This window comes from Mus pahari, chromosome 11 (assembly GCF_900095145.1).
Source record: "Mus pahari chromosome 11, PAHARI_EIJ_v1.1, whole genome shotgun sequence".
Taxonomy (NCBI): Eukaryota; Metazoa; Chordata; class Mammalia; order Rodentia; family Muridae; genus Mus; species Mus pahari.
Genome location: NC_034600.1, coordinates 40,041,464 through 40,065,831, shown reverse-complemented (window position 1 = coordinate 40,065,831; position 24,368 = coordinate 40,041,464). Strand labels below are relative to the sequence as shown.

The window sequence follows — 24,368 nt, the reverse complement described above, 5'->3', positions numbered from 1 at the left end:
CATGGGAGATCTTTCCATCTTTTGAGATCTTCTTCAATTTCTTTCTTCAGAGACTTGAAGTTTTTGTCATACAGATCTTTCACCTCCTTAGTTAGAGTCACATCAAGGTATTTTATATTTTTTGTGACTGTTGTGAAGGGTGTTGTTTCCCTAATTTATTTCTCATCCTGTTTATCCATTGTGTAGAGAAAGGCGACTCAAGCTGTACTACAGAGCAATTGTGATAAAAACTGCATGGTACTGGTACAGTGACAGACAGGTAGATCAATAGAACAGAATTGAAGACCCAGAAATGAATCCACACACCTATGGTTACTTGATCTTTGACAAAGGAGCTAAAACCATCCAGTGGAAAAAAGACAGCAGTTTCAACAAATGGTGCTGGCACAACTGGCAGTTAGTATGTAGAGAATACAAATTGATCCGTTCTTATCTCCTTGTACAAAGCTCAAGTCTAAGTTGATCAAAGAACTCCACATAAAACCAGAGACACTGAAATATATAGAGGAGAAAGTGAGGAAAAGCCTAGAAGAAATGGGCACAGGGGAAAAATTCCTTAACAGAACAGCAATGCCCTGTGCTGTAAGATCAAGAATCGACAAATGGGACCTCATAAAATTGCAAAGCTTCTGTAGGGCAGAAGATACTGTCAACAAGACAAAAAGGCCACCAACAGATTGGGAAAGAATTTNTACCAATCCTAAATCTGATAGGGGACTAATATCTAATATATACAAAGAGCTCAAGAAACTGAACTCCAAAAACTCAAATAACCCCATTAAAAAATGGGGTACAGAGCTAAACAAAGAATTCTCATCTGAGGAGTACCGAAGGGCTGAGAAGCACTTGAAAAAAAATGTTCAACATCCTTAATCATCAGGGAAATGCAAATCAAAACAACCCTGACATTTCACCTGACACCAGTCAGAATGGCTAAGAACAAAAATTCAGGGGACAGGAGATGCTGGTGAGGATATGGAGAAAGAGGAACACTCCTCCATTGCTGGTGGGATTGCAAGCTTGTACAACCACTCTGGAAATCAGTCTGGCAGTTCCTCAGAAAATTGGACATAGTACTACCNGAGGANCCAGCAATACCNCTTCTGGGCATATACCCAGAAGATCTTCCAANTGGTAATAAGGACACATGCTCCACTATGTTCATAGCAGCCTTATTTATAATAGCCAGAAGCTGGAAAGAACCCAGATGTCCCTCAATAGAGGAATAGATACAGAAAATGTGGTACATTTACTCAATGGAGTACTACTCAGCTATAGAAAAGAATGAATTTATGAAATTCTTAGGCAAGAATGATATCTGGAGGATATCATCCTGATATCATCCTGAGTGAGGTAACCCAATCACAAAAGAAGTCACTAGATATACATTCACTGATAAGTGGATATTAGCCCAGAAACCTAGAATACCCAAGATACAATCTCCAAAACACAAGAAAATCAAGAAGAAGGAAGACCAACACATGGATACTTCATTCCTCCCCAAAATAGGGAATAAAATACCCATGAAAGAAGTTGCAGAGACAAAGTTTGGAGCTAAGACAAAAGGATGGACAACCCAAAGACTGCCCCACCTGGGGGTTCATCCCATAATCAGCCACCAAACGCAGACACTATTCTAATTTGAGAGAAAATATGTTTATTATGTAAGATGTCTTCCTATCTAATAAAATGAAGTACTGCATCTCTCTTTGATTTGTGATTTTTTTTTTTGGTCTTACCAATACTTCAGAGATAGAATATGAAGCAGGATGACTGGATGCCATCATTGCTCTGAAGCATCTTTGTGAATCTCACTATCTAGCTGCTCCTAACTGCAAACTCAGTCTGCACTCAATCTCACTTCATGGTGCAAAATAAGCCATAATTTTATTCCTCAAAATATACTTTTCTCTCTAAACATAGCCTGTTTTATAAATATTTGATGAAACCAAATTATTTCACATTATCATTAAGGACTTAACTCACATGAATTTTCTCTATCTTTTTTGTTTGTTTGTTGAAAGTGTCTCACTATGTAGCTCTGGCTCTCCTAGAATTCTCTGTGGACCAGGCTGTCCTAGAACTCACAGAGATCCATTAGCCTCTGCCTCCCAAGTATTGGGATTAAAGGTAGGTATTTAGCCCTTCTTTATCTTTCTTTAAATTTTAAAGTTACATGTATGTATGTATTATGTATGTATGTATTACATGTATGTTGGAGCAGGGTCACCTGCCAAGTGTGCAGGAGTAAAAGGACAATGTGTGGGAGTCAGTTCTCTCCTTCTACCATGTGAGTTCTAGATACTTGATCTCTGGTCATCAGGCTTGGTGACAAGCACTTTTCTACACTGAGCCATCTTGCTGACCTCACCTATCTTTCCAAATGTACTTTTAAAGAAATGTCACACTGACAATTGATAAGTTGTTTCACTTCATACATACTAAATGAACCAAAGTCGTGTTATTTTCAAAATCAGATTTGGTTAATGTATCTGAAAAGCACTTAGAATGTGAACATTGAGAAGGTTATGAGTTATGTTTGGACCTAGAAATCATGTGCTCCAATGTACTGTGCAAGGACGCATCCATCACTGTATGGTGTGGACTCATAACATGGTTCAATTAACAAATGCGTATTGAGCTAATGCATGAATCTAGGAAAGCATACATCAAAATGAAATGCAATTTGGCTCTTTTCACAGTTGATAAAGGAATTTAACCAAAAGCAGAAATCGGAATCTCCTGGTGTGTTTTACAGTTACTTTAGGTTTTTCCTTAGGAAAACAGAAAAATATCAAGCTATGACAGCTAATTTTCTTTCACTGCTGAGAGTGACCACAGAGACATCTCTGATGCTTTCCCAATAGTTAGCCATTCTTAGAGAAGGACAAAGGAGGACCACGGGACCCTAGACACACCAGCACACTTCTCTGCTCTGGCTCACTTCACCATCTCTTCATGCTTGTCCAGTGCTTGCCATCAATTGTGTATCGAACTAGGTTGCTTCTCTTTAAACCTTTCAATCAGGCAGACTGATTGGAGCAGAACAGTGAAGAAACATTATTTCAGTGTAAGAATTAAACAATATCTGCTTTTGAAATGATACCTTGGCTTGTAAAGATTGGAAGTCAGCAAATTAACTTTTGCTCCAGCAACTAAAAATGATGTCATCCCGGGCAGATGGCAATGAGATGGGACTGTGCAGTGCCAACTGTCTGACTGAAAAGGAGTCCAGGTTCATGAAGCTCCAGCCTGAGCACTTGTCAGGGAGGGCCAGAAAAACACAGTCCCTTCTCATACTAGTGAGTCATATTACCAACTAAAAAAATAAAGTAATGCCCATAGTAGAAATCCCACAAATTCAAATCCTGAGTATGCGGTTCTCCCATCACAGATTCCTAAGCATCTGGCCACCTCCCCTCCTATGCCTGTAACTTTCCCCATCATTCTGAGGAGTCGTAGATGATGCTCAGGAAGTGAAGTACGTATATAGAGCACACTTTCACATACAAGGGAATGCCATCCCGTAAATGATCTATAGGAAAATATGCCAAGGACTAACTGAGCAACACTCCAGCCACTCAAGAGAATAACTGTCTCTAGTTGAAAAGGATGGGACTACAAATAAATTCAAAAAAACAGAAAAGAAAAATAAACATAAACCATCATATGGCCCAGCAATCCTAGTAATTCATTAGACATCTATAGAAATGAAATTTTATGCACATATTAAAAACTTTTACATAAATATTTTATGCAGTGGAAATAGCCATCAGTAAGATGGCCAATGAATGAATGAATGAATGATAAAAATTATTTGATCATAAAGAAGAATGAAGTTGTGCTATTAATAAATTCCTGAGTTCTTGGGAAGCAGTAAGTTGGGAAAATCACAAATTTGCAGTCTCAATGACAACAAACAAAAGGCTAAGAAGACTCTTAGAAAGAAAGAGATCTGACAACACTGTAGGATGTATGTACCTTGCTAATGTACCAAGTGAAAGAATCAAGTCACAGGAGACTACATATCATATCAAATATACTGGTCAGGCAAATGCACAAAGGGAATGGTTGCTTTGAGCCACAGAATGGAAAGGCACAGGGAGCCGGGGCATGTAAGCTAGAGTTAGGAGTAATTAGGTCTCAAATTGATCATATTTGCATAATTGTGGATGCACTACAAACAGTGGACTCTGCAGCTTGTATGGGTGGGCACTCTATGACTCAGATCCCCAAAAGGCTGTTCTGAAGAACCAAAACCAAAACACCACCCAAGAGCCTTCCTCGTGTATCAGCCATCAACCGCCAAGCGCAAAAGGAAAATCGTGCAACAATCTACAGACTCCTCCTTTTGGGTGGAGGGAGGGAGGGAGGGGAATTCCAGGTCTCATTGTTTGCTTTTGAGCAACCAGTAGGAAAAACACCCCCCAAACACCCTCATGGTACGTTCATGAGCTTGTGAACATAGTATGATGTTTTCACAGAGCTCCTTGTTGTCTCAATGCCACCCCATGTTGACATACAAACTGCACAGTCACAGCCAGGGTGGATTTTCTAGTCTATGATATTGAAGCTATTGTAGAACACTTGAGTGCATATAAATTACACCTAAAGCCTAGCACATAGAGAAAACTTTTAAAAGGTGAGGCTGCTAGATTAAACCCAGAGATGTGATAAAGAAAAGGAAAATCTGTCGCTTCCAGCTGCTGACAGTCTGTCATGGCAGCTGGAAAACCCCACTGAAGCCTAAATGCAATGACTGAACAAAATACACTTAAATCAAAAGCTTCAATGGCAAACAGGGGCTTTCCCACTCCTTACATTCAATGCCACACTGAAGGAAGCTGCATAATGAGGTTTTAGTCCTAAAATGTAGACGAAATCTACATGGTGTATTCTGCAATGAATTGTGGAACTTGAGAAAAAAGAAGCCTCCTTGTAATAAGTCTAAATTGATTTGAATTCATTATGTGGGTTTTCCAAATGCTGCGCACATTTAAAATGACCTTTTAGCCTCTGAGCCTTGGAGTAAAAGGATGAAGCAAATGTGGTTCAATTATGATACAGATCAAGTACCAGGATTCAATTATATTATTATTTGAATTCCCAGAAGAAAAAACAGAGAGAGAGAGAGAGAGAGAGAGAGAGAGAGAGAGAGAGAGAGAGAGAGAGAATGAGAATAAGGAAGTAAGCAAGCTTTAGGAAGAGCAGTAAACTTGGAGCCTTTACTTGTATGAGGTTTTAATGATGTGAAGAGATGCATCCAGTGTTCAGGGAACACAGTGCTATGTTTGGATACAGGCCAGTCTTCACTGCCTACCTTCCACCCTCTCCTGCTCATTTTGGTGTTCTTTCTGAGTGATCCTGTTCAGCAGCAGCAGCACGCTCACTTAAATGGATTTTTCCTGGCAGGACAATCTCTGTTACACTGTGGCTCAGGGATGGTAGATACTAACTTACAAAATGTTACAGTTGGTGCATGTAATGCATGTAATCGAGCTATACATATATCCTCAGTGGATACAATGATGTTGAAAGAATGACAATCTGATATAGTTCCTACCAAAACGTTCCTTCAGTTATTCCTGTTGGTTACTGTTTTCTTATTTCTGAGTCAGAAAATACTGGGGAAATGAAGACTAAGCCTAGGAAAACAATGGGTACACTGCTCTGTGAAGAGCTGGTTCCAGCTGAGCACAAGCACATTTGGTGTTTGAGTTTGACAGAATCCATGTGTAAACTATATAAAGATGCCCCATGTAAAACACATACAGAGAAATGTACACGCACATAAATACACTCATACATATACACATATACATACATACATACTCATACATGTTCATACACTCTTATGCACAAACACACATATTACCACACATACACACACACACACACAAATACACTTATACATACACATATACACACACTTATGCACACACAGAGAGAGATTTTAATTGAACATCCTGTGATTTCCTGTAACTGTACTTAACCAGAATTTGACATCTGTGATTATTTTATTTGTTGAGTTATGAAATTGATAATGGAGTGGAAAGAGGCACCATTTCATACTCAGCATTCAGCACATGAGAGGGACTAAATGTTTATCTGTCTATACAGAAACTACCTAATACAAAACTGTGGGAAATTATCATAAACAAAAGTCTTAACATTGAATTATTTTGCATATAGAAACAGTTATATCTTTTATTCATCTGAAGCATCATTGTAGGCAAGTATTAAACCTTATGCACATTAAAAAGCATAGAGGATTGTGTCTATAAGAAAAGCTTAATTTAGAAAATAAATGTATCCTTTTTAAGAAGACCATGTAAATCAAGGTCCAATATAGATTGTAGTAGGCATGTTGATTTATTGTACTAATAGACTTCTAAATTTCACCAAATTAGAAACTTAGATTAAACCAAGACTCACATTTGGTTTGTTTCTTTTAAAAAAAATTAAAGATTTACTTATTTATTGTATGTATATGAGTACACTATTGCTCTCTTCAGTCACACTAGAAGAGGACATCGGATCCCATTACAGATGGTTGTGAGCCACCAAGTGGTTGCTGGGGATTGAACTCAGGACCTCTGGAAAAGCTGTCAGTGCTTTTAACCACTGAGCCATCTCTCCAGCTCCCAGTTTAGTTTTCGAATTAAATAATATTTAGGTTTTATTTTAATGACATTTTCTTACTAAGACTACTACTATTGTCAATATACTACTAGTACATTATATATTGGGAAGTCTATGTCCTACTTGGCATCATATACTGTTTTTTAAGTGAATAATAGTCTCCTAGCCTAAAGTATTAAACTGTGCCAAAACGAACATGGAGTTGGACATCCAAACATGGCAATATTAATGAAGCTTTCCTCCTGAAAATGACAAACTGACAACCACTTGCTTGCTCACTTCTTGGTTATTTATGGGCAAGGTTTTAAAATATTCATTTGCTTTACTTCCTCAACAATTCAGAGAGCAGTCTCTCCACACAGCCTCACATAACATCTGCGGGATCTGCACATGTGCACACACTTTTTGTGTACTTTTAATTAGGACTAGTCTTCCAGATTAGAACTCTTTTTGTGTGTGGGTGTGACATTTATAAGGAAGCTTCCACCTGTACAAAATGTCTAAGCCAACTAGCAAAATTAGAATGTCTAAAGTCTTTGGCCCCTATGGAATTTGCTGTGCATATATTTGTGAAACCCAAATGCACAACCAAGTACGAGTTCTGCTTTCTCAACCCCTAATCCACACACACATGGCAGATGTTTACGGAAGCAGAGGTGTCTGGAACAAATTATCTAGCTTATTGAAGTAAATTATCTAAAACCGTGTCGATTGGAAATTCAACCATTTTTTTTTTACTTCCAAGAAACAAATGACAATTTAGAAGAATGGGGATCATTGGTTTATACACAGAAACATTAACAATTTACAAAGAATTAAATCACCAGCAAAACAGACAGAGAAGAATGCGCTGACAAAACACTAAAAACAAGAGGATTCCTTAAAAGGGGGAAGCCGAGGGATTTAAGATTCACAGGAGACACTTTCAAATCCAAATCATCCAGTTTCCTTCTCAACTCTGAAGTGCAGTGGAGGGGAATGGCCCACATTATGCACTGGGAAGGCAGCACTCATCACCTGGTCCCAGTTCTGAAGCCAAGGAAGGTCTATACCCTCTGGGGCTCCACAACTGTGTACCAATGCTAGCATACCACATGTATGACAGACACATGGAATGATGTCACTCATTGTCAAAGTCTACTAATAATTTGATATCTTTTTTGAAAGGGAGTTTTTCACCTTTACAGAGGGCTGTGTGTGGCAATCTTAATCCTTAAAGGCTAGCACTTTAGCTGAACTCTGGAATGACATTAATGCCATTTTCTTCCGACTCCCTACATGGGATCTGTGCTGTGGCTACTCTTTCCTGCTTGATCCCTGTGTTTGAGGAAATGACCTCACCTAGACTGAAGCAGTCATGGATCCACTGATGTAGCAAAGGAATGTAACTGTGTCCCACAACAGTAACAGAGATAAGCTTAACTGAGAGCCCTGGTCAGTCTAAAGCAAGAGTGAGTTTATTTATTTTTGCTTGTTTGGGTTTATTTTGTTTGTTTGTTTTTGGGGTTTTTGTTTTTGTTTGTTTGTTTGTTTGTTTTAGGCAGGGTTTCTCTGTATAGCCCTGGCTGTCCTGGAACTCACTCTGTAGACCAGGCTGGCCTTGAACTCAAAAATCCGCCTTCCTCTGCCTCCCAAGTGCTGGGATTAAAGGTGTGCGCCACCACTGCCCAGTCAAGAGTGCGTTTATTACCCTTATTAATTTATTCCCAAACAACAACTTACACTATTTTTCAAATTCTGACTGAGACACCCACAATTAAAGGTGTCCTGGGGATTGTCTGCAGGGATAGATTTTTTTTTTACAAGTTACTTCAAATATTAACTCTTTGCTTTATGTTAATTTGAAATTCATTTCTTTCCCACTGTTTTCTTTTCTGACGTGCCTTCCTCATGGCTGCTCTCTATGCCTACATTAAAGCCTCTGACTTCCTATAGCTTATATTGAAAAGAACTAAAGCTGAATTCAATGCAAAATAAAAATAATCCTGCCAATTCTAAGTTGTTTAGACAAAATACATTTAAATATTTACCTTGGCAGACAGTTTTTTCTTTGCTAGGAGGCTACTGAGGAAATCATTTATTTAGAATGAAAATATCACTTACTAAAAGAGTACAGATGTTTAGGACCCCACCACTACCACCACCAGCACCCCACCCCCAAATTCGTGTCCAACCCACAGGAATTATTTTGATTACCATTGCTCAACTCTATCAGATGTATTCCACTTTACCAAGCCTGGATTCAACTACCGAGGTTTCTAAATCATTCTCTTTACCAATGAAAGTCTGCAAGGGATGAGAAGCTCTTTGTGCTCTAAGAATAGTCTCTCATGGCAGTAAAGCAAAAGCCAAGGGTAATAGAAAATAAAATCAGAACTCTTGTACCCCACGGGGGATGTTCTACATAGCCACCGATGCACGTTTTTAAAAGGTAAGGGCTTTCTCTAACAGCTGCTCGGAGGCAGATCCAGCTTTGCTAACTGAAGGGCTGTAAAATGGACCTTTGCTTTGCAAATGATAAACCCACAGACAGGAAACCTTTTCTTTACTGACTTTAGTTCTCAAAGCTATAGAATTACAGTAGAAGGTCAAGTGGCTGGAAACAGTCTGGGTACAATGTTAAAACAACTAAATCACTCCCCCTGTAATTAAGGATCAAGCCTTAATTTCTCTTTTCAGCATTCCAAAATATTTGAACCTTAAGTATGGGGAGGTTAAAAGCTGACTTCGTAATGGAAAAGTTCACAACCTAAGCAAGAATGTTAAATTTAATTTGTTCCCTGACGTAGAAGGTCAGAGGTCAGTTTTTCTTGTTAGAGCTTTAGGATAAGCTGGTCTCTGCCAGAGCTTTGGGATCTGCCTGGATATGACGGCTGTACTGGCTGGTTTTGTGTCAACTTGACACAAGCTAGAGTTATCACAAAGAAAGGAGCTTCAGTTGAGGAAATGCCTCTAAGAGATCCAGCTATAAGGCATTTTCTCAATTAGTGATGAAGGGGGATGGGCCCCTTGTGGGTGGTGCCACCCCTGGGCTGGTAGTCTTGGGTTCTATAAGAAAACAAGCTGATTTGTCCCAGGGTGGGTTATACCCAAAGGAGGCTTCCCCATTTCTGGGGAGAAGGGGAGAGATAATGGGGAAACTACACATTTGTAAACATGGGACTGGGAGGAGAGACTGGAATGTTGTATAAGTGAATGAATAAATAAATAAATACTAAAAATAAAATTAGGGAGAAATGGGAGGTAAATAATGCCAAAAAACAAGGATGGGAGAGCTTAAGCTATAACTAAACTGGACATTGGCTTCCTGAAATGCAAAATTAAACCATTGTGTATGAACTATACAAGAAAGAAAGAAAGAAAGAAAGAAAGAAAGAAAGAAAGAAAGAAAGAAAGAAAGAAAGAAAGAAAGAAAGAGAGGGGGAGGGAGGGAGGGAGGAAGGAAGAGAGAAAGAAAGAAAGAAAGCTGAGCAAGTCAGGGGAAGCAAGCCAGTTAAGTAACATCCCTCCATGGCCTCTGCATCAGCTCCTGCTTGGTGAACTGCTTGAGTTCCAGTCCTGACTTCCTTTGGTGATGAACAGCAATGTGGAAGTGTAATCTGAATAAACCCTTTCCTCCCCAACTTGCTTCTTGGTCATGATGTTTGTGCAGGAATAGAAACCCTGGCTAAGACAGCAGCTATGTTGGGCTACCTAGCTGCTCAACAAAGATGCTCAGTGAACCCGAGTAGGTGATCTCTCAGCTGTAAGCAATCAGCACTCATGGACCCATGAGATGGTTGGCTATGCTAATCGGGTAGGGGACCTGTGTGATCACTTCTTTGGGTACCAATTATCTTTAGTTGGTGACACTGAAGAACACGACTCATGCAGCAGACGGCAGGAAGGGTTACAATGACATATAGCTTCTAGGATATAGGAAGGAGAAATGGGTATTCAGAGATTTATGGAACTGTCTTCTCTTTAGGTGGCACACTGAGAGTGATGAAAAAAACATGTGAATCAAGCAAACCAAAAACCCCAAAGACATTATAACTCCGCATCATAAGGAGAAATTTCTGTTTTTGTGACCTGTTTAGTACACTCTTTAGCACAGTGCTATCTGGTTAAAAATTATAAGTAACAGCAGATTACTTATAATTCTTTAGGTTCTTTGTTAGAGAGCAATTAGCTGTTCTGTAGGGATAGTGGGCTATCTGTCTACTGACAGCTTTACGAGGAAGCAAGCCTGGTGCTAGGAATAGAGGGCTATCCCTGAGCATATTTCCTTCACATAAACATAAAGATGAACTTTCATGAATTAGTGTTTAGATGAACTAATAATTTTATAGAGTTCCTGATTTGGTTCAAATAATCTTAAGAAGAAAGTTTTAAGAGATGGTTTTAGTTGTTTGCTAGAATGATGTAACAAAGTCAGAATCAAGAATAGAATGTGCCCACTCCTCTCAATAGTAAGTAAAGGCTGCATAATAAGAATTACGATGAGCTTTTACATTACACTAAAACAACATATAGACTTGGGCAAATTTGAGCTCAAGGAAAAGCATCCAGGTCCAAGGATGAAGCCACAGGTGTGCGTTATGATAAGGCAAGGCCATGCGAAAACTGTTGCTTTGAACTTATAATGAGCTTAGAGAATGAAGCACTGCTTTGAGCATAATATCAATATCCTTTTGTAACTCCCATTTAATGTAACATTTTATCTATGAGGTAATTTTCTAAGAACATTTGTTTAAAAAAGGCCAGAGAAAAAGAGGATGGGATGGCTTGGTGAAGCTCTACTCCATCCATCCATCCGTCCATCCATCCATCCATCCAAATGTATGTGGTGGGGTGGCTTAGGAGATTCTGCCTCATCCATCCATCCAAATGTATATCTATCTGTCTGTCTGTCTATATGTATGTGCACTTAAGTGTTAAAAGAGCTCAGAGTTTCTTGCTGGGCACTCTTGCCAGCCCCAGATAATTAAATTTTGTTCTGTCAGTAGTATTGACCCTATAAATTGCCCAGTCACCACTATGAGGCCTCATCTGCTATCAGCATGACCCTGATTGCCAATGCTATTCCCCCACTAGTTGCCTTCCAGACCCTGGAAACTGTATAGATGCCAGCCAGGAAGGTCACTAGCACTAAGAGTTGGTTAACTTAACTATACATCAGCAGGGAGGAGTGAACTGTGTACATATCTCCATGGGTTTACCATCCAAACATCACTCTGCAAGGAGCTGGGGTGGGCAAACATAATACTTTATATTGCATTATTCCTTTTCTATGCAATTTATAAGCAGAGAAATAACTATAATTTGCGGTTTTTGAAGTTATAATAAGTGCCACCTCTAGTAAGGAGTGGAAACAAAGTGGGGAACAGCGATCTCTAGTTTCTATTAGGGTCACTTTTAACCTGAGTCAGGATTACAGATGGGACTTTTGTTAATTAAAATTACCAGATTTTTTTTTCTTTGATTTTCAACGTCCAGAAAGAGTTTATATATATTTTTAAACATAGACCCTGGATGGGTGACAGATAATCAAAACAGTGTTACAAACCACATATATGTGATGCTGAAGATGCTTCCACTAGAGCAATGTCATTTGCATGTATATTTAAAGAGTTTTTACATCGCGAGGCATTTAAATGACAAGCAGCCACCTGGCACCCTTTTCTCAAGTGGATATCACCAACTGAGGAGCAATATTTGTTCTCTGAGCCCAGAGCAGTTCTCAGTACATCCCACCAAACCACTAGCTAGGAAAAGTCACCTGAACATGATCAAAATTAATCATCTTGGTTTTAAATAGGGTATTTCCCATGATCCTCTTTTCTCTGGAGGTCACCAGCTCCATCCTCAGTTAGAATTCCTAGCCCAACACAAAGTTCACTTGTTAATCATGATATAGTAATAGTTTTACACTTTTAATAATTACTCATAATGAGCAGATATTAGCGGCTATATAATGTTAATTGCTTGCTTTTGTTATTTATTGCATTTTTACCGTCTGTTGTCTTGATGGCTACAGAGCTCATCCTGAACTGACACTCCAGACTTTAGGACAGACCTAAGTAGATCTCATATTTTTTTTTGGGGGGGGGGGGCGGGGGAGAAGGGGGCTTAAGCGTTTTCTGTTGGACTTAAAGAAAAGGGCAAACTAAAGAGGCATCCTGCCCAGACTGTAACATGGTAGGCTCAGCTGTGGACCTGCGAACAATGATTTGTGAATGGCCTGTAAAACATCTGCGTTTAGTGGGTTTTTTTTTTTTTTTTTTTTTTTGAATGGTACATCTGTGAGTAACTGATTTACAGAGCTGCAAACTACACAATCCAGAACACAGTTTAGAAGTAGAGGAGAAGATAGTTTAACTAAGCTAGGATATCCTGGCAATGTCATTATGGAAGAACTCGGCCATGACACAACCCCAGAAGCAAAGGCTCCCATGGAAACACCAAAGGACAGTGCCCAGACCTCTGAGCCATCCTTGTCAGCTTAAACACCCCAGTTTTCAAATGTATAGTTCTTCTTTACTTGGAAACTCACAATTTAGGTTCTTTTTTTTCCTTTGATATCACTTACTTTTTAAAATTCTTAAGTTTGGAAAGAATTTCCTGGAAACTTACAGGAAGCCGGGCCTGTGTTGAACACTGTAGACATGACCGATTTAATGTGATAACGCATAGATCTCGTTAGAGGCAACGTTGCAGAATCTTATGAAGCAAATGTTGAAGGAAGAGTCGTCATGTCCTTGCACTCAGGCTAGGAACTCTAAACTCGGGGTCACACATGCAAGATGTGAAAGCAAGAGGGGGACTTGCTAAGGAGAAAGGTTTCTGAGAGAGAGGGAGGTAGATGAGAGGGGATTGATTAGAAGGCGAAAATGGTTAAAAGTTATATAAATGGATAAAACTGCTAAAGAAATAAAAAGAACAGTAAAGAGCTCATTTAAATTTTTAGGAAAGTGTGTGATGCACGGGATCCTTTTGTGGGCCACTCAAGTTTGTCTGGGTGACCCTAGCAGGCCCTGGCTTCCTCTTCAGTAATGGGAGGAGTAAACTGAAGAGGTGTCATCAGATCTGCCCAAAGGACGCCATAGGGTCATTCTTCCAAACCCTGAAGAGTGCTGGCACACAATGAGCACTCGGCCAAGGCAAGTGGCCACCTTGGTTTCTGACTAGAGTGTATTAGGAATCCAGGAATGTTGGCACACACCTTTGATGTCAGCACTCGGGAAGCAGAGGAGGATTGGCCTCTGAGAGTTCTAGGCATAATGAGTTTCAGGCCAGCCAGGGCTACATAGTGATGCCCTACCTCAAGCTAAAAACAATAAAGAAACAACAACAATGAAAAGGAAGTAGATTAGGAGAAGAAAAATGAATTTATAACTTAAGACACAAATTACAGGTATTTACTTAACTGTATGACTTGCAAAAATGTAATGACCAGAGTGTGGTTACTGTAGTGGGGTGAAATGAGATCTCATTCCTTTTAGAGGATCGTTGAGGCCCTGTTCTCTAGAGCTCCCAGTTTTAGGAAGCTATAAGAGTGAGTCTGTTGGTTCCATGTATAAAAGTTCTTGTTGCCAAGGTGACCTGCTTTCAATCCCCGGGACTACATGATGGATGGTGAGAACCAACTCCTGTGAGTTGTCCTCTGATTTCTACACATGTGACACAACATGTGAACACACACATACACACACACACACACACACACAGAGAGAGAGAGAGAGAGAGAGAGAGAGAGAGAGAGAGAGAGAATGTAATTTAAAAACTTAAATTATACTAGATGTGTCAGAAATGACATTAAAGTCCACTACAAATAAGAATAACAATCAGCTTCATACATTTATTTGTAAACTAGTTCTCAGATGCCTGTTTCACTTCAAAAGCACGTTTTAGAGTTTAAATGCTCTTCTCCAACAAATTCATTTACTATGTAAGCCTCGCTACTGGTTCTAACAGCCATTCTTGGTCCAACTTGACCAGAAATGTTAAAGACTAACAAAACATTGACAGCAGCTAGCTGGGACAAGGGGCGTGGAGAAATAGATTATAGGTTCTGTTCTGTGGTCCCATTTATTTAAAAGAGTTTATGGTTCTCCAAATTGGCCCAATGCCAGAAAGGAAGAAAACAGTGCAATTTATAGTCTTGACCAGAGCAGGAGGGTCAATGAGCTGAGTGACTCAGAAGGAACTAGCTAGGTCTCTAAGGGATGGAGCTATGTCAAAGTCCACTCTCTATTTCTTACACATCTCTAGGGTCCACGGTTAAAGGACTGGATGCAAAACTTGTGTGTGGGGGGGGGGGGAGAAGACTGTTAAATAAGCAGAAAAGGGAGACATGTTCTCAGAGGCAGGTGATGCTTCAACTGTGGAGGACTGAAAAAGAAGTCTAAGTCACAGGCTGCCGCTTTTTGTTAATACCTCCAAGGATAGCCAGGTATACCTGAAGTGTGAATAGTGAGGGAAAACAGACCATCGCGTCCGATAGCCGAAGTCCATGGAGAAAGGTTAGCTGTAGACAGACCAGGGTTTTCCTGTAGCTGTGCGATTTCCCTAGCTCTGCAGCTACAGTTGTACCCAGTACGGTTGCCGTGATGAGACCAAGTCCATCCTATGCCCGACAAGCAGGCTGAGCTGACTGAACAGATGTTCAGTATCCTATGGCTATCACCCTTATTTGGTCCCCTGCAACTGCTCTAGCGGATTTAGGTACCACTGTCCCTAGCTGGCTGGTGATGTAGCCATAGATCAGGTTCCTGACATTTTGAGACAAAGTTGCAGCAGCAGAAAAAAAAAACAAAAAACAAAAACAAAAACAAAAAAAAAAAAAGTCACAGCCAGTAGAAGTTTACGACATAAGAATACCACTGGCTGCAAGAAGACAGATCTTACAGTGACTTATTCTAAGTAAAGTGGTATTATGTTAATTCCTTGACACAGAAGAATAAGTCCTGTGCCCCATTGTAGTGGGGTGATATCATGGATACTTGAAATTATAATCTTCTGGATTCTACATATGCATGAATGTTTCACATAAATTAATGACACAGAGCTGAATGACTCATCTGGGATATATTTTAAACTGGAGGAAAAATTAGGTACAATGGGGGCAGTCTTATCTAGGAGTTCTGAAAACAATCATGTATAGAAACTACATCTAATGAGACATTCAATGAGTCACATTGGTGTCATTTACAGTTTGGAAGGAATATTTTGAACTACAGAATGAAAAGAGGCTAGGAGCAGCAACTTACAAACGCCAGCAAAGAGACGTTACTTATCTGTTCTCATTCCCACTGGTAACCAGGGGTGATGGGTTAACATTTAAACTAGGAGACTAGAATTAGGTACAAACAAAGGTTTCTAGGCTGGTGGGTTAAAAACATCAGGACTAGGATACAAGAGTGGAAGAAGAATGAGGAAAAAGGATGTGAATTTGAGGCCAGACTGGGCTATATAACAGTTCAAGGACAGCCTAGATTACACAGTGAGATCTTATCTAAGAAGAGAAAAGTCAACAAACCAACTTGACAACCAACCAAACTAAACCGTCAGGCGTGTGTGTGTGTGTGTGTGTGTGTGTGTGTGTGTGTGTGTGTGTGTCTTTCTCTCTCTGTGTATGTTTGTCTGTGTGTATATGTGTGTGTGATATGCGTGTATATCTGTGTGTATGTGCGTGTGTTCCACCTGTCTTCTAATTTCTTGTATTCTCTCAAGTGGAATAGAGACACAGGATGACTTTTACTCTGTGTGTGTGTGTGTGTGTGTGTGTGTGTGTGTGTGTGTGTGTTGTGACTTCTAACGCAAGCACTCCCGTGTCCGCAGTGTGATTAAACAGAATAGGCTGCTAGGAGAGTAGAAGGCCGTTTCTGATCTGGATGGGGCCTCTCTGGAAGGCTTCCTAATCTTTGGTCATCCTTTTCCAGCTCTTCCACTGACATCTTCCCCTTGTATTCTGGTACTGTTTTATTGTGAAGAACAGCTTAACCTTCGGGTTCCTTCTCACATTCACAGCCTCCCCTGGTAGCCTTGGTGCTCCTAGGAGACCAATCACTTAGGAAACTGAGGTCAGCTATCAACTACTTAGAATTTATGTTTCCCCTGCTGTGCTAAGAAATTGTACCCACAAGTCTAGCAGTTCTCCCTAATCTTTATTCTTTTGGAACACTTCCTAGTTCATGCCAAACCAGACTGCACAGAGAGGCACTTACTTGGACAGCAGAGGCGCATCTCAGGCACGGCCTCAGTTACTTATCTCTACATTAACATTTAATTGTTCCTCATCCTAGATCCTTATCTTTTGTGACCACATAATGTCTCAGTCCTTCCCAAAATCCCTTATCCCTGGAGAGATAGATTTTTTTTTCTTTTACATGTGTTTATTTAGGGTGTGTGTGCTTGGGAATGCTATAGCCATGTGTATGGAGGTCAGAGAACAATTCTCTCTCTTCTCATCATTGGGTACTGGAGTTGAACTCAAGTCACCAGGCTTGGCAGCTAACACACTTAGCTGCTAAGCTACCTCATGAGCCAAGAGAGATAGAACTTCAACTGAAGAGTCATCTTCAACCCCTATGTATAATTGTAACATGACCTTTTCTTCCCACTCTTTTCCCTTCCTCCTTTCCTCCTCTCCCTCTCCCTCTCCCTCTCCCTCTTTCTTCAACAAGATCTTACTACTTAGTCCAGTCTGGCTGACATCAAAACTTCCTATCCTCCTGCCTCTACCTCCTGAATGCTGAGATCACAGAAAATGTACAGCTCTTACGTTGGCTTTTGGTAGACTCTGCTTCTTTTTCAGCTCATTGGAATATAGCTGGGCCACCACTGTTCCTGTTTTAGGCTAGCTCTATGGCCTCTGTATGCTCAGCATTACTGTTTTCCACGGGAATCTCTGTGAGTCTCCCAGGCATCATTCCAGGAGATACGTGAAAACTGCAGAAAACCCCATTAAATCCTTCTTCTTCAGCTTCACCCTCTCCTTTGGCTTAATCTTACTAGCACCAATTGTGTGAACCTGTGAGTAACCACCCTAATTTGATGATGACATTCTGCCCCCAACACCTTCTTTTGCAATAAACCCCATGCTCTGATTGGAGTGCCTGCCAGAGGGACTACTGTATGGGCTTTCTTTACCTCTGAAAAAGGCAATTTTTAGTTATAGGGGCCAAACCATCACTCCCACAGCGCGAAGGAGAAGAAGAGTTCAAATTAGGTCTACGTGCTACTATGCACAAGAAAATATCTGCCTCATTAATGCATGACCCTGGGGAAAGTTCGGCACATGGTACTATTTACCGGGAACTTGACTCATTAGTAGAAGCTGGAAAGAGTCTAGGACAAGCTGAGATGTAGTAGCCAGACTAAAGACGCATGCTCTTTGTAAGTATTTCGTTCTAATTCAGCACTTCCTCACCAGTCACCAGGATCACTCCCGATCTGTCCATCACACACAGTGTTAATGAGGATACAGATAAGATTTTAACATAAATAATTAGATTAAACACATGCACCCTGTGGCCCAAGCTATAAAGCACTTTGACAGTCAATCGTCACTCAAGCAAAACCATTTGTATGTTGGAAATGTAGTAAGTATGCAAATTCCATATATCATTCTATTCACAAAGTTTCTAAGATAAAGGACACAGGCAGGGAGCTTATATACCCCTCAAAGCCAATATTTAATAGTTTGAAACTTCATGCAAAGTCTTAGACATTTTCCTTTTGGTTTTGTACCTTGGAAGAGCTTGCATAGAACAGAATTAAACTTTCTAATTCAATTAGGATGGTCTGAGGCTCCATATTCTCCTTGGTAGGACACAGGTGACCTGACTCATAGCAGCACAGAATATAATGGACTTAATGAAGGAAGTACAAAGATCTTTCAGACAGTGTTCAACACCCAGTCCCAAACTACATCAGCTCTCATGCTTCTAAGAAGATAACTTCTACAGCTTGTGGTACATTTAGCTGTACTCACCAGATGGCCAATTTTGTAGTCACACAAAAATGCTAATTAAACAGACATTAGAGGGGGGCGACCTGCTGAAGTGAGAAAGAACATTATCTTTCAAATGGGCACACTTGGGTTCTGTCCCCAGCCTTCTCTGGCAGCTGCCAGTTCCAGGGCCTTGCCCACATCATTTTCTCATCTGGAGAATGTAGATATAGCAACTCCCTCCTTTCCGTGGTTTATGACATGTCATATGTTAAATTCTTCCATGTTCTCATTCACAAAAGGCCCTCCGTAAGATGAGAGCTATAAGTAGCATTATTAGTGATATTAGAGGAACACAACAACAACAATTATCTGTTTAATTTCTGAGAAGAGGACAGTTAGTGGTGTGAGCAACTATGTACAGTATGTAAGTTAAATTGAAACAAAGGACAGGTGAGGATGCGCTGGGGGGATTATAAATAATTATTCCACTACATATTAATCAGGGATGTTATCTCTCTCTCTCTCTCTCTCTCTCTCTCTCTCTCTCTCTCTCTCTCTCTCTCTTATAATACTCTAGACTAGTCATGCTAGTCTAATTAAAAGCTTTTTTTTTTTTAACCGTGGTCTTAAAGCTAAAATATCAATGCTCAACCAGCCTGAAATTTTATGACCTTAGGAGAAGAGAGCTAATTAAAAAACAAACAAACAGTGTGTAACCATTTATTGGTCTGAGCTGTGACGTAATTCAGAAAATGTTATCAGTTTTTTATTGGGATGCTTAAAAATTTTGGACCCTGGGGAAGAAGAAATTGTCCATATATAATTGTATGTAAGGATGTAAGGATGTGTGTGAGTGGGGTGTGTGTGTGTGTGTGTGTGTGTGTGTGTGTGTGTGTAAAGCTTAGCTTGTTTAAATGCACAATCAGATTTTTAATGAAAGTTTCATGAGTGACGTTTTCTTCATGAAGAAGAGATCATGCAATGCAGAATCGATCGCTGTGAAAATCCTGCGACCTCCCAATTCCCAATCCTGTCATTTTCACTCTGTAAAATACCCAGCAACAAAGTGTTGGAAGACAGCTTCCAGGCCCTTCCTGCCTATAAGTAGAGCTTATATGTTCAACAATAAGCTTAAAGTTTGCTTCATGACAGCTGCAGTCACGTTTAAGGGCTCCAGCTCTGTCACTAGATCACACAAGGATCTTAAGAATGACAAGGGACCGCAGACACAGAGAGCTCTGACAGCTGTGGAGGAACAAAGGCAGTTTTATTTACAAGTGGTCACTTATGTTTTGAAGGCCAACAAATAGCTTGGTTCTTTTACTTAAATTAAATCGCGCATTTTAATTAAACTAATAAAATCATATCACTGATATGTGGCTATGAAGTAAATCAACGTTTGAGACATGTAAAGTTCAAATATTGATGGAAAAGAAATGCCATGTTTGGAGGGGGAATTGGAGAGATGACTCAGCTGTTAAGAGCACTGGCTGCTCTTCCAGAGGACCCGGGTTCAATTCCCACTACCCACAGGGTAGCTCACAATGTATGTAGCTCTAGTCAGTTTCAGAGTGTATGGCACTCTCAGGCAGACATAAATGCAGGCAAAACATCGATGCACATAAAGTTAATCTTTAAAACAGTAAATGTCATGTTTTATTACATAGAATGTGAAGAATACAGAAATTGAAATGCAGACAAAGCCTCAGCAGCAAACTTACTATTTTTACTAAATTCCTGAGAACAGGGCTGGAGAGATGGCTCAGTGGTTAAGAGCACTGGCTTCTCTTCCAGAGGTCCTGAGTTCAATTCCCAGTAACCACATGGTGGCTCACAACCATCTGTATTGGGATCTGATGCCCTCTTCTGGTGTGTCTGAAGACAGTGACAGTGTACTTACATGTAATAAATAAACACATCTTTAAAAAAAAGAAAGAAAAGGAAAAATTTAAGAGAACAATAGAGTATACATTGAAGTTTTCTCAACTCATGCCAAAAAAGTGTTAAAAGAATGTGTGAGAATCTATGCCCTATGCCCAAGTCATTTTCTGCTGGATCATGATATATAGTCAGTATTTGATAAACAGCCACAGAATAAATACGCAATCCTTATCCTTAAACTTAACATCTGTGACATATATTACAAGAACACAAATAGAATAATTATACATTTTAATTTATGAAGTTTTAATTAAAATTAAGATTGTGTAAGTGGCATAAGGAGAGTGAAATATTGTGAATTTGTTATGTAATCACTCATGACTGTGCCCTGGGTCCGAATAAGTCTATAGCCAGCAAGTGAGAGTAGATGTCTTGGTACAATACATATGGGGTGGGGGCAACAGATAGGAAAAAAGCAACAGGAAGTCCCCTGAAGCACTGGACACTTGCTTAGGACAGATAAAAACCCTCTAAAGATAGGGTTTGGGTTTGGGACATTCCTGGAGAAGGTCAGGAGATTTGGAGAAAGTGGGCCACTGAAACAGAAAAGAGATTTACCTAACCAAAGCAAGATGGTAAAGTCAAAAGATGAGGTTCTCAATAAACAAACAAGCAAACATATAAACAAATAAATATATATTCTTGGAATGAAGAAAGGTAAAAGGTAAATTAACAGGGTTCCTTCATGTAAACTCAATTGTAAAAGATGAAGATGGCCGAGGAGCTAGAATGACCACATTATCAAGCTGAGCTCCCCAACACTGGTAGAGAGAGAGGTACAGAGATGTCATATTTTAGGTAGTGGATGTGTACACGAATATGTGTGCATGTGTGTAAGTGTGTGTGTGTGTGTGCGTGTGCATATGCATATGTGTGTATATGTGTGGGATGTTTAAAAATAAGCATAAAAGGGAGAACTGTTTATAGTCCCATGGCGCTCACAGTTCTAATTATTTGAAGCATACAGTGATGTACTCAATCAAGCAGTTAATCAATGGCCTTCAGTCACGTGTAGGCTTAACCAGAGATGCTTCTGCAGTACACAGTTCTCTCGAGGGATCAGTAACATTACAGTGACATTCAGTTATTATACAAAGATCACTTTAACAGCAACACCATGTAGATTTTTTTTTTTTTAAGGTTAAGGGGACTCACCAGCAAATCAGTATTTTCATGTGTCTTTTGAATTGTGGCTCTACTTGTTGACTATCTCATATAACTTAACATAATAGAACAGTCTGTGACAATGACTTAAGCACAAGGGTTGTCTGTGTTACTAACTACAGCCAGCTGAAATAAATAAATTATTGTCACTTGAGCCCTGGAGCTAAAAATAAATCTCGATGCTATTTATTTAACTGAGATCTTTTTTTCCCACTTATTTGTGATATAAATCATAAATGCGTGAAACCCACTTATAATCTGACTGCTGTGTCAGAGGTTTGCATTAGCTACATAAATTTATAAAAGGATTTTATGTGTTCTCCAGTAATTTTTTTTTGGTGGGGGGGGGTTTGGGGGAATTGGAAAAAAAAGGACCTTGCAAATATATCTCCAGTTACAACGTTTCCTTTCACAATCAACTCATAAAGCTATTTAATGTAATCTTTAGGAAGGAATGGTAAGTTTTGTAAGAAGTAGATTCTTTTTCTGGAATTTCTTAAAATTCACAGAAATACAACGGAGGGCCCTATTTTTATTTCCAGGCTGCTATGAAGTGCTGGTATGAAAAGTAGCGAACAGTCAGCCACTCACACAAGCCAGCACTGGGCATCCTATGCAGATAACTCATGTATTTCCATGTGAGTTTGTTTGCTTACATAATACATCCTTTGTTTCACTGCCTGCCTGATGCTACCCCAAGCTTTGCTTTTATTTCCCTTACCCGAGAATGATTTTTTTTTTTCCACATCCATGAAATTAGCTGATTTGTTCACTTACAACTGTTAACAGAGAGGATTTCCCTCTGAATTAGCCATGGAGAATTCTATAAATAGCTATTCTAGAGCCCAAACTAATTTTATTAGGAAGTTTTCTCTAATGACCATATGTATATGAGCTTATCAAGTTAGGGTTAGGGAAAAGTAGGATGCATGTTAGATTCAGCTGAAGTGAACTTACATTTCACTAAAGTAAAACTTTTATATTACCCACAACCTATTAGTAACAAAGTAAAGAGGAGGTGATTGGATGAGAAAGAACTTGATATGTTCGTGTTTAGCCACGTGGTTTTATCTTCCAGGTGCTTTTTCTATACGTCATAAAAGATCTCTAGCATCATTAACTCCTAACCCTTGGCAGTAGCCAAGGCAACATTTACAGTACTCAAAAAGGAGGAGAAAATAGGCCACCAAGTCAAACACCGAGAACTTGCAAGCTTTCATTAAAAAAACAAAACAAAACAAACAAACAAAAAAAAAACAGAACAAAACAAAAACCCACTGCTTTCTTCTCTCCCTTAAAAGTGACTCTTAAATAAATTCCTATGGCCCACAAGGAGTTACACACACACACACACACACACACACACACACACACACACACACACACGCTGGATAGAACAGACAGGTTAAGAAGGAAAATCAGGAATATATAAGGGAACTGCTAGTAATAAGTTTTTCCTGAAAGCTTTAACATCGCCCCTCATCAGCAATTACTAAGTTACTTGAGTTCTATGTCAGCCTTAAAGGGGAAGAAGGAGAAAGAAGCACTTTACCAAACTGCCTCCGTTGTCCTCAGGGAACTTGTAGACCTGGATCTCGGCTTCATTATAATGCTCATTTTGAAGAGGGGAGACACAAAACGGAGAAGGGAAAGGAAAAATGTTCAAGTCTTCGGATCAATACTCATCAGCAGGCTTTCCACAAAGAAGGTTTGGAGGTTTCTCCACTGGCTGGGAAGGCTGCCTCCTGCCTCAGCTCTCAATGTCGCCGGCAGCAGGCGGGCTTTCCTCTTTCATGCCCAAGCACTGGGCTCTTCCGAAGGGAGTTCCTTCTCTGCCTGCCTTGCCCACAGAGGAACTGGATTTTGAATCTCTTCTTCATCTGGGTCACAAGGGAAGCCAGCCCAGCGAACCGGTCACTTAATCTCTTTTCTGCAATTCCATAACAACGGACTTAGAGGTTTGTTCCCCTAGGCACTCACTCAGGTAGAGCAAAAGGAAAGTGCCTGGCAGCCTGGTGACACGCAGAGGGCGAGCTGTCAAGGAAGTTTCATTTCAGGGCGACCAACCGCGGGGACAAAGCTCTGTGCAGAGCTAAGGAGTCCGCTGGAGGAGCAGAGCTCCGTGGGCTGGGTGGCCCGAGGTACCTGCCAAGCCAATTTCCGCTGTGTCCCCTGAGAACGCGGCTGCGAGTCTTTGAGTCTTTGTGAATGAGAATTACCATCCAGTCTCACCAGGCAGAAACTATTCCTCAAGGGCTGAATGACGTCTGTGAGAAGGCAGTTCAAAACATCGCAGGGAAGTGAGAAAGAGAGAAAAAAAAAAAAGCGCCCAACCCGGCCTGGTCAATTGCTGACTTACAAAGCAAAGGGGCGGAACTGTGAATGCAGAACGCAGGACAGCGGAGCCGCCACGCAGACAAGCAGAGCTCTGGAGACTTTCAAGGCCATGCCCTCCTCTGGAAAAGCAGTTGTCTGTGTTAGTCAGAAAGGACTCCCTCCCTGAGCACCTTGATAAGGCACACACCCCTAGCCATTGAGCTTTTCTTCTGTATCTTCTTTATCAAAAAAAAAAAAAAAAAAAATCAAAGAAACTACCTCAAAGTCACTTTTCTCCCTGCTACCACGTGGCAACAGGGACAGAGAAGCTGAGGGGACTTGAGGACTCAGCAGAAAGTCATTTCCA

The 24,368-nt window shown here is 40.2% G+C and overlaps 1 protein-coding gene across 10 annotated transcripts in view; it reads right to left on the bottom strand.

Moving 5' to 3' along the window:
- Pde4d (phosphodiesterase 4D) overlaps nucleotides 1–24,368 on the bottom strand; it is a 1,422,283-nt gene that overhangs the window by 228,656 nt on the left and 1,169,259 nt on the right. The window contains exon 1 of one of the 10 annotated variants that reach the window (XM_021208487.2): nucleotides 23,238–24,009. The exons of the other annotated variants lie outside the window; for them this stretch is intronic. Within the exon in view, the coding sequence (XP_021064146.1) occupies nucleotides 23,238–23,302 (65 nt within the window). The 5' untranslated portion in view covers nucleotides 23,303–24,009. Of the gene's footprint in view, nucleotides 1–23,237; nucleotides 24,010–24,368 lie in introns of those variants that run through there. 10 annotated transcript variants of the gene reach the window in all.